Genomic DNA, 10,324 nt, shown 5'->3' on the forward strand with positions numbered 1-10,324 from the left:
GCTACAGGAGCTGTACGGCGCACCCTCACCCCCAGACCAGGATACTTCCCACCTCCCCGATCGCGCGAGAACTGCGCGGCGGCGAGCGGCAGTTCTCGCGAGATCCATCACCATGGCAGCTGCTGCAGCAGAGGCAGCGGGTGCCTGAGTGGAAGACCTGGCGGAGGCCGATGTGGGGGCTGGAAACTGCGGGCGGCGGAGGCGGGAGCTAGGAGATGGGGGTGAGACAGTGGGGAGAGAGGTGAGAATCCCAAGCCTCAGAGCCCTGTCTGTTATTTAAGGACTGGGCCGCATAGTGGGCACACTGGAGACTGGGACTCCTCGGGCAAAGTCAGGAAGGGGCAGAGTATGAGTGCACAGCCCTTGCTTTGGACCTTAGCTCTCATCTTCATTTTTTTTTAACCTTTTTTATATATACATTTATTTATTTATTTTTGGCTGCGTTGGGTCTTCGTTGCTGTGCGCGGGCTTTCTCTAGTTGCGGCAAACGGGAGCTACTGTTAGTCGTTGCGGTGCGCGGGCTTCTCATTGCGGTGGCTTCTCTTGTTGCGGAGCGCGGGCTCTAGGCGCGCGGGCTTCAGTAGTTGTGGCTCGCCGGCTCTAGAGCGCAGGCTCAGTAGTTGTGGCGCACGGGCTTAGTTGTTCCGCGGGATGTGTCCCGCGCCAGGGCTTGAACCCGTGTCCCCTGCATTGGCAGGCGGATTCTTAACCATTGCACCACCAGGGAAGTCCTCAGCTTCGTTTCTTAATCAGGGCTACGTGCACCCCCCTGAGAGCCCTCACTGCACCAGCGTTTCTACTCACTACTAAGACTAGGTTGCTTGGGGGTGAGAATCAAGAGATCCTTTCCATAGGGAAGAGGGAGAGTGATGAATTTAAGAGACTGAAGGAAACAGCTGGACACTGGGCCAGTTAGGAAGTTGGAACTTGAAAGACAAACGGTTGAAGACCAGTATTCAGAGGTATGGTTTGAGGAAGTATACCTAGATGAGTATGAATCTTAGGATTACAAGGAAAGTGAGGGATTTTGCACCCGTGTTTCTCTATTCCTGCCAACCCCCACTTTCCTCACACTCATTTCTGCAGCTGGTCTAGACATGCAAAGCTGCCTTGGAACAGTCACAGCTGTGATACAAGAAGGGCGCTAGTAATGCTAAGAATGGAAAAAGGTTCTTGAAGTGCCTTTTCTCCTCATTTACAGCAGTACAGATCCTCCTCAGCTTACAATGGGTTACATCCCAATAAACCCATCGTAAGTTAAAACATCTTAAGTCAAAAATGCGTTTGCACCTAACCTACCGAACATAATAGCTTAGCCTAGCCTGCCTTAAACATGTTCAGAACACTTACATTAGCCTACAGTTGGGCAAAATAATCTAACATAAAGCCTATTTTATAATAAAGTGTTGAATATCTTATGTAATCTACTGAATACTATACTGTACTTAAAGTGGAAAACAGAATGCTTGTATGGGCACAGAATGGTTGTAAGTGTATCAGTTGTTTACCCTTGTGATGGTGTGGCTGACTGGGAGCTGCAACTCGCTGCCACTGCCTAGCATCACAACAGAACATCATACCAAATAGCCTGGGAAAAGATCAAAATTCAAAATTAATTTACAGTTTCTACTTGAGGCAGATCACTTTTGCACCATCATAAAGTAAAAAAATCGTAAGTCAAACCATTGTAAGTTGGGACCATCTGTACAAGGGAACACATGGCTCTTCCCTAAAGCTTGAGCCAAAATTGTTGCTTTTTTAATTTGTTTTTGTTTTTACCTTGTTTCTTGTCTCCTTCCAAGAAGAACTAGACTGGTAGATAGCTACACTCTGTCTACCCCGTATCCCCATCAATCCCTGGTGTATGAATTCACCAGTCCCTTCCTCTTATTCCAGTTTGGGGTTTTTTTGTTTTAAAGTCTTTATTGACTTTGTTACAATATTGCTTTATTGACTTTGTTACAATATTGTCTTGTATTGACTCTGTTACAATATTGCTTTGTTACAACATTGTTTTTTGTTTTGTTTTTTTGGCTGGAGGCATGTGGGATCCTAGCTCCCCAACCAGGGATGGAACCCACACCCCTTGCATTGGAAGACAAAGTCTTAACCACTGGACCGCCAGGGAAGTACCCCCAGTTTGTTTTCTCTCTTATTTTAACCTGAAGAATAACACAACTCTGGAATGTGAAGTCAAGAGGCCCTTAATTTAAGATGGTGAAGGATGAGTGATAACTTACATGAGAAAAGAATCCAAAAAAGAATGCATATATGTATGTGTATAACTGAATCACTTCGCTGTACACCTGAAACTAATACAACACTGTAAATCAACTATACTCCAATAAAATTAAAATATTATTTAAAAACAGAAAAAGGATGGTGAAGGATGATTGAAAACAAACTTATGGTTACCAAAGGGGAAATATCTGGGGCGGGGGAGAGGGGAAGGAGGGATAGATCAGGAGCTTGGGATTAACATACAGACAATACTATATTTTTTTTAATAAATTTATTTATTTTATTTATTTTTGGCTGCGTTGGGTCTTCGTTGCTGCAAGCAGGCTGTCTCTAGTTGTGGTGAGCGGGGGCTACTCTTCGTTGCGGTGCGCGTGCTTCTCATTGTGGTGGCTTCTCTTGTTGCAGAGCACAAGCTCTAGGCGCGCGGGCTTCAGTAGTTGTGGCACACGGGCTCGGTAGTTGTGGCTCGCAGGCTCTAGAGCGCAGGCTCGGTAGTGGCGGTGCACGGGCTTAGCTGCTCCACAGCATGTGGGATCTTCCTGGACCAGGGATCAAACCTGTGTCCCCCGCCTTGGCAGGCGGATTCTTAACAACTGCACCACCAGGGAAGTCCCCACATTACTATATGTAAGATAGGTAACCAACAAGGACTTAATGTACAGCACAGGGAACTCTACTCAATATTCTGTGATAACCTATATGAGAAAAGAATGTGAAAAAGAATGAATATATGTATACGTATAACTGAATCACTTTGCTGTACACTTGAAACTAACACAACAGTGTAAATCAACTGTACTCCGATAAAAGAAAAGAAAAGATGGTGAAGGGTGAGATGGATAACAAGGATCATGTTTATAACAAAGAGAGTTGTATCCATCCTGGGCTATTGCCATTAAGGGCCTTTGCCCTCCTAAGCTCTCTGTTTTAAATGGCAGAAGACTCCTCTAGTGTTATTACAGACTCCTAGAGTGGGCCCTATGATACCTCCACATGATTACTCTTTTCTTTTCCTAGAATTTTCTAGGCACACCCCACCAGGTTATGCCCACACACTGATCACCAAAATTATGCTTTGCAACTGCCCTTGCTAGTGCCTCAACCATACCAACATGCCTTGTGGGACTCTGACAGGAGGTGACACCTGTCAGTGTTCCTGCCGAAGTCTTCAGATCCTCTCAAGGTTGGGCCCAGGTGTGACAGAAGGATGGAAATGGTGACAGTCTTGTATGGTTAGCAGCAAGTACCATGATATTTGAGTCAGAACTGTTGAATGGAACTGGAGAATCTCCCAGGCCTTCTATCCTTCACCGTCTGGAGTCTGGAGAGGAAAGTGTCTGTTGCAGCATTACTGGGCACTTCGCATGGAGCAAAGAGGAGCACAGACAGGAGGGGTGCTGCTCAGCTGGCAATAAGCCAGCCAGTGCCACTCCCCAGCTCCCCAGCCACTTGAAAAGCTAAGGGAAGAAGAGCTCTGTCCAGAGCTGAAGGAGGCCAAGAGGCCTGACTTACAGTTCATCAGTCTTTCTCCCTCCCTCTGGCTGCCATTGGCACTAACTAAAGCTGAAATTTTAGCCACCCGCTCTGTGGGTTGCACACTCCCCCTCCCGTCACTGACCCCAGGCCTGGGCCTGAGCCCAGAGCGTGTGCCGGGAGCAGGGGTGGGGAGGGGGGTGTTGGCCTTGCTGACAAAATCCATTTGGAATTTCTCAAGGTTGTGGTTTGGGGCTTAAGTTTGCCACAGAGTGTGTCTGACGAAAGAAGAGAGAATGCTAGAAAGAGAAAGGGAGCCAAAGAGAGCACAGAGGAAGGAAATAGGGGAAAACTGAAATATTCCTGCTGTGATTTCATTGGACCTTCTCCTCCCTCTTCCTGAGTGTGAGAAATTCCCATTCTGGATATTCCTTATCATTATTCTCTCTCATATCCTGTGTGTATTCTAGCTGCATCCCTCTCTCCCCAACTATCCCATATATACGTTAGGCTCAGTCAGTGCCTAAAGCCTACCTCCATCAAATTTCCAAATCAAGAATTCTCAGTGCACAAGCAGAAATTCAGGACATAAAGTTTTGCCATAAACTACTGCCCTAAACCAACACCCCTTGCGGTTCTTGCTACCCTGATGCTACCGTCATTTCACCTGATTTTGAGGGTAATTTGGGTAGCAGATATAGCTATTGCCTAGAGGAGCGAAAAGGACTATTTCTACATCCCCTAGCCAAGGAGATGACCTGATAGAGTCAGCATCTTGGACCTCCATAAATATTCAGTTATTTGTAAAGTTCTAAATTTGTGATGCAGATTCCTTTTCTGAATTGAAAATAATTGTTTCTTTTCTTTTCTTTTTTTTAATAAATTTATTTATTGTATATATATTTTTAAATTTTTGGCTGCGTTGGGTCTTCGTTGCTGTGCACGGGCTTTCTTTAGTTGCGGCGGTGAGCGTTGGGTCTTCGTTGTGGTGTGCGGGCTTCTCATCGTGGTGGCTTCTCTTTTTGCGGAGCAGAGCACAGGCTCTCGGCGCGCAGGCTTCAGTAGTTGTGGCACACAGGCTCAGTAGTTGTGGCTTGCGGGCTCTATAGCGCAGGCTCAGTAGCTGTGGCGCATGGGCTTAGTTGCTCCGCGGCACTGGGATCTTCCCGGACCAGGGATCGAACCCGTGTCCCCTGCATTGGCAGGCGGATTCTCAACCACTGCGCCACCAGGTAAGCCCTAATTGTTTATTTTCAATGATACTGGGCTAGGAATAGAAAGAAATCAGGATTGAAATAAAAGAAATTCTGTTTTCTCTAGTTATGGTTATCTCCTAAAAGATAAAGGCATTGTTTTATTGAGATTAAATGCAGAAGAGCTCTGAATAAGGAAAGACAAACTACATAGGCAAATAATTCAGTGGGAGAGCATGCTGGTTTTTCTGGTTTCCAAAGTAAAAAACTCCAATTTTGAGTGTAGGAATCCTTTATATATGTTTCCCATTAGTCTTGCATCTATCTCCAAGTTCTTTGATTTGGAGCCAGAGAGAAAAGAACCTGCCCTTTTGGGTCCAGGTTCAATGTCGGGACATCTTCAGGACTTGAAAACCCCAGAAAGGAGGTGACCTCATGGTGTGTAGGGTAGGGGTCAAAACAAACCACAGCCAGAGGACCAAATCTGGTCCCGCAGTCCATTTCTGTGAATTAAGTTTTATTGGACATAGCCATGCCCATTTGTTTATGTATGGTCTACGGCTGCTTTTGAGTAATTATGACAGAGTTGAGTAGGTTCAACAAAGTCCAAAAGCCTAACGTATCTACCATCAAGCCCTTTACTGGGGAAAAAAAAAAAAGCCAACCCCTGTTTTAGGGCAGTGACCAAGGCAAAATTTGGAGTTGAGGCCCAGAGAACGTAAATAGGGCCTATGTTTACATCTCTAGTCCCTCACACCTAGAAGTCCCCCCGCCCCGCCCAGGTTTTTCCACACTAAAAGTCGCCAGGTCACCTGAAGACCATCTGAAATCCTTTGTGGAACCAGGCATGATATACAAAAAGTCACTGAGTGTGGGAGGGTAGGAGAAATCACCCGGCAAAGAATCCAGGACTGGGATCCCAAGTGTGGGTAGAAATATCACCATCTGTATTCACTGGTCCAGTAACTTAATTTATTTTTGTTACAAACAAGAACCAAGAACAAGTCTCGGTACAATAAATTATCCATTCCCACCCCCACTGCTGAAGAAAGAAGAAGAGGCTCAGAGAATCTTAGGTAAAATTCTTCCTTTGGAGGGTTCCCTTTATCATCTGAATTGGGGAGACAGCTTCCCTAAGGGCCTAGACAGACAACTTTCAGGGTTTTTGAGTGCCCTGTGCTCTGTCCCTTCCCTAAGAAAAACCTCTCTGCAACCATCTCCCATTACTCGCTAAGAGGGGGCCCAGGCTGCAGTAAAGGAGTTTGGGAACAAGCAAATAGGAGTGAGTGGTCTCCTGGATACAGGTCTTATGGCTCCACACAATGCCTAGGGCTATCCCTCAAAAGAAAAGAGTGGTCAAACTATAGGGACTCCCCAGCCAAAAGGAGTGTGAATGAGAGTTAAAGGGACCCCAGGTTGGGTAGAGGGGGGCAATACAGTTCATTTCATCTTAGTCCATTCAGATGTTCAAGGAGCAGAAGAGGGTGACAGCTCCACCTCAAGGCCCTCCTACTGTGGGGGAGAAGGCCACACATCACAGACTCCACCTGACCCCTACCACCCCCAAAGCTGTTTCTAGGTAGATACTTTGAGCTTCCAGGGGCCAAGATTGACCCTGGACAGAAATCAGAGCAAAAGGCTGCAAGGGTGCCCCTCCCCTTCCCCAGCCCCTCAGTGAGGCTGACCCTCACTTACACACGTTGACCCATTCTGTGACCTTGCACTCGTCGCATAGCACGTAGCAGCACCAGTGGAAACGGCAATGACAGCGCTCAACTCGTGTCTGCCGGAGCACGTTGTGGCCGCGGCCACAGCACAGGCTGCCACAGCCATCCAGCAGGCGGCTGGTCTTGTTGCAGGCCCGGCCCCGCGTGCCTGGGGAGCCCATGGTGGGGTCTCGCTCACAGAAGTCAGGAGACTTCTCAAAGTAGACCAGTTCTCCTGAGAGGCGACGGGGACGAAGGCGGGGTTGGAAGGCTCCAGAGTTGCGGTTGTGAGTATCAATGAAGATGGCCCGGCCCAGCCGCTCCCTCAAGGCCGCCCCTACCACCCGGAACTCTGGGGCTGACCTCCAGCACGTCTTGAACTGGCAGCTGCCTGATGTGCCATGGCACTTGCATTTCCGCTTCAGGTTTTCAGTTACCACCTAGAGCATCAGCAGGGAAGAGGTGAAAGCGGAGGGCAGCAAATGGACAGAGCACAGAGGCACAGGAGAGGGGAGGGAACAGAGGGCACAGAGGGACAAATAGAGGGAAGAATGACAAGGAAATATCAGAAGAGAAAGGGCACTTCGAGGCTGGCTAATAGCCCAACTCCCTCATTTTATGGTTGCAGAACTGAAGCCGGAGCAGAGTGTAATTTGCGCATCTTCAATAACTAGCTGGCAACGGGACTCAGCTCCAGTTGTCCTGACTTCCAGTCCAGTGCTCTTTCCAGAGTGAGCACTGCTAAACCAGGGAGTCTAGCACCCCTAAATTCTGTAGGGAAGACAGCTATAATAATAGCTACCATGTAATGAGCACCTGCCAAGGACTAGGCACTATTCTGGGTGCTCTATTTGCTAGCTCAGTCTTAATGACACTGTAAGGTAGGTATCATTAGACTCTTTTTACAGACGCAAAACTGAGGTTAGTGACTTGCTCTGCTCCAGGCCACCCAGCTGGTGAGTGACAATCACCCACCACATCCTCTTACTATGCTGTGCCTCCCAAGATCTAGCCAGGCCTCGAAAGCTAGGGAGACGGAGGGCAAGTTGCACACACATACCTGACGCCCCACCCTGTTGTTGTGGATTCGCATTCGTGCCTGGATGTCCCGGGGAGCTTCCCTGGAATCCAAGAAATCCCGAGAGAACTTCTCTCCAAAGTCCATGTCATGGTTACAGCCACCCCATTCCCATGTGTCCTGGGGGCCAGGGCTGGGGCCTGAGCCAGGGCCCGGGCTGGGCAGGGAGTGGGGAAAACTCTTGCCCCGGGACAGTGCCTGCAGCTGCAGCAGTTTGGCCCTCAGCCGATCCTGCTCGCCACTGCCCTTCCAGCCGCAGCTGCAGCTCACCAGCTTGCCCAGGCTGCAGGCCGTGGCTACCGCATGCATGACCCCAGCAGCCAGCATGGAGAAGGAAAAAGCGCTCTCTCGGAAACCTGGGGATGAAAAGGTTATGACGGTAGGGGTAAGTCTGACAGGCAGCTGACAGTAAGGAGGGCAACGGAAATAAACAGCCACACTCCAATTCCAGAAACTCCTGACTCCTGATCCTGCCTTTTACCAGCTGAGTAATTTGGGAGCACGTCACACGGGAAGCAAGGGAACCGAGAGAGCACAGAGCCTCAGTTTCCTCATCTTTAAAGGGAGAGGATGGTTTGAGATCATCCCTGAGGCCCATTCTTGCTCTGTAAGTCTGGGATTTTCAGTTATGGATGAAAGAGCTAGCCTAAAGGGAAAGACCCCTGGGGTTGAGAGATGACTAAGAGAGAGTCCCTGAGGTCTTTGAAGATGTGTTCACTCAGTTCTACATCTGAAAGCCTTAGAAATTCCCCAGCCCTGCAGGTGGGGTGGAAGCAGAGTCCTTTGGTTTTGTGTGTGTGTGTGTGTGTGTGTGTGTGTGTGTGTGTGTGTAATTCAAGGTTATTTTAATCAGTCTTTTAACCAACCTACCCTCCACCACTCCAACATCCCCAAAGTATGGGAGCTGTGGGGCTGTCCTTCCTCTTTCCAGCTTCTAGTTTTATATTTGCCCATTAAGACTAGTCTTTATGTTTATCCTAACCTGCTATTACTCTATAAAACACTGGGAGAGGGAGAGAGGTGTGGGTGATTCTCCCTAAGGCCCTCTTAAAATGTTGACTTCTTTGTTATGTTTTGGGGGTCACAGAGGCTCAGGATGACAAGCCTTTCCCAGGCTTAGATAGACATGCTTCTCATTTAGGCATCAAAGCCTTCGCCTACACCAGGCCCTGTGGAAATGGAGGGGGTCCCTCACTTCCTTCTAGGCGGGGGCTCTCTGGAGCCCTGAGTGGATGAGAGACAGCACCTCTCTAGGGGCCAGGCCTCTCCCACCCCAGGATGCAGGGCTCCTGGCCCAGCCTCCTGATCCTCCAACCCCAGCCCTCCAGGGGGGAAGCTGTTTGCACAAGTCTTGGGAATTCCCCTGAAGATGGCAGCTGCCTATTAACCCTGTGGTCCCCAAAGTATTGCCCCCACCCTTGGGCTGGGCCTGAGAAAGATGTTTACTCCTCTAGGGAGTAAACTCCGGCATGGCCTGGCAAGAGACAGGGCTGCCTCTCAGACCAGGGCCCCGAGACCAGGCCCCGCAGTGACCTGTTCTCCGCCCCTCTAGCCGCTCCTCACCTGCTCAGGTGAGAGCCACCTGGGGCCCTCACAGCACAGAGGAGGGGGATGCTCCCCGGCTTCAAAGCCATCAGGGTCTTTGTTCCCACCTTCTGCTCCTGGGAACCCCAGTAATTAGGGGAGTAGGTTTAACCCTTAAACGGTTGGGGGCGTCACCCCACCCCCGCTGAGGCTCTGGGGACACCAGCCTGGGCTTGTCCCATGGAGAGGGAGGGACGGAAAACTGGGGGAGGGGAAGAAGGGGGGCATTTGAAGTTTCCAGGGCTGGGGGCATCTCTTGCTCACAGGTGCAGCCCAGATCAGCTGGGCGGAGGCAGGAAAGGGGCGGGGGCGCCTAGGGTAGGGGAGCAGGGACCCAGCTGCCTTGCCGGCAGTGCGCTGGTGGAAGTCAGAAGCTCGGGGCCCCAGACGGGTGGCCAGACCCTACTCCGCGCACGGCTCCGGGGGGAATTCCCGGAGAGGCCCCTCCCGGAGTCGTGAACTCGTCCCTTCCCGCCTCCGCTCGCCTCGGCCTGCCCCCCGCCCCCCAGCCCCGGCGGCGGCACAGACCCGCCCCGCCAGGCTCACCGCGCTTGAGGATGGCGCTGTGGTGCGGCAGGCGGCCGCCGCCCTCGAGCGCCGAGCAGTTCCAGCGCTGGTCACGCAGCTGGTGCTGACACTCGTGGACCGCGATGTGCAGGCCCTGAAGCGCGGACGCCGTCACGTCGGGGCTGCGCAGGCACAGGCCTAACTGCCGTTTGCTCAGGCCCGACAGCGTCAAGCATACGGTGTTGGCGGTCAGCGGCGGCTCGCCGGGCAGCTTCAGACCCAGAATCTCATTGCTTAGGGCCCTGGGAACCGAGAAGGCATTTGAGGGTCAGTGGTCCAGGCCTCGCGCCCCCTCTGACTCCTCCCGCCCCGCCTCTAGCCCAGGGCTTTCTCTCGTGGGCTGGGTGACAGGGGAACTGCTCACCGACTGCACAAAGCCAGGAACAGGAGACCCGCGAGGCCCGAGGGCGGAGGCCGCGGCCGCGGCTCCTCCCGCATGTCGAATCCCGGGCCCGAAGGCCCTGGTGGGCAGATCGGTCAGG

The 10,324-nt window shown here is 50.8% G+C and overlaps 1 protein-coding gene across 1 annotated transcript; it reads right to left on the minus strand.

Moving 5' to 3' along the window:
• Positions 1-5,936: 5,936 nt before the first annotated feature.
• On the minus strand, positions 5,937-10,324 carry WNT10B (Wnt family member 10B). Its single transcript, XM_030763106.2, has 4 exons — positions 10,207-10,324; positions 9,822-10,084; positions 7,674-8,047; positions 5,937-7,053 (listed from the first exon to the last, which is right to left on the minus strand). Exons 1-4 carry the CDS (start codon positions 10,278-10,280, stop codon positions 6,595-6,597), a joined length of 1,170 nt encoding a protein of 389 aa, XP_030618966.1. The 5' UTR covers positions 10,281-10,324; the 3' UTR covers positions 5,937-6,594.

The sequence above is a fragment of the Delphinapterus leucas genome, chromosome 11 (assembly GCF_059928025.1).
Source record: "Delphinapterus leucas isolate spDelLeu-1000000601 "Yukka" chromosome 11, BTC_Dleu_Yukka2, whole genome shotgun sequence".
Taxonomy (NCBI): domain Eukaryota; kingdom Metazoa; phylum Chordata; class Mammalia; order Artiodactyla; family Monodontidae; genus Delphinapterus; species Delphinapterus leucas.

Coding starts and splice junctions, on each gene's coding strand:
- WNT10B (XM_030763106.2), bottom strand. CDS start 10,280: ATGCGGGAGGAGCCGCGGCCGCGGCCTCCGCCCTCGGGCCTCGCGGGT. Junction 10,085..10,206: donor TTCCTGGCTTTGTGCAGTCG/GTGAGCAGTTCC, acceptor CTCGGTTCCCAG/GGCCCTAAGCAATGAGATTC. Junction 7,054..7,673: donor ACAACAGGGTGGGGCGTCAG/GTATGTGTGTGC, acceptor CTGATGCTCTAG/GTGGTAACTGAAAACCTGAA.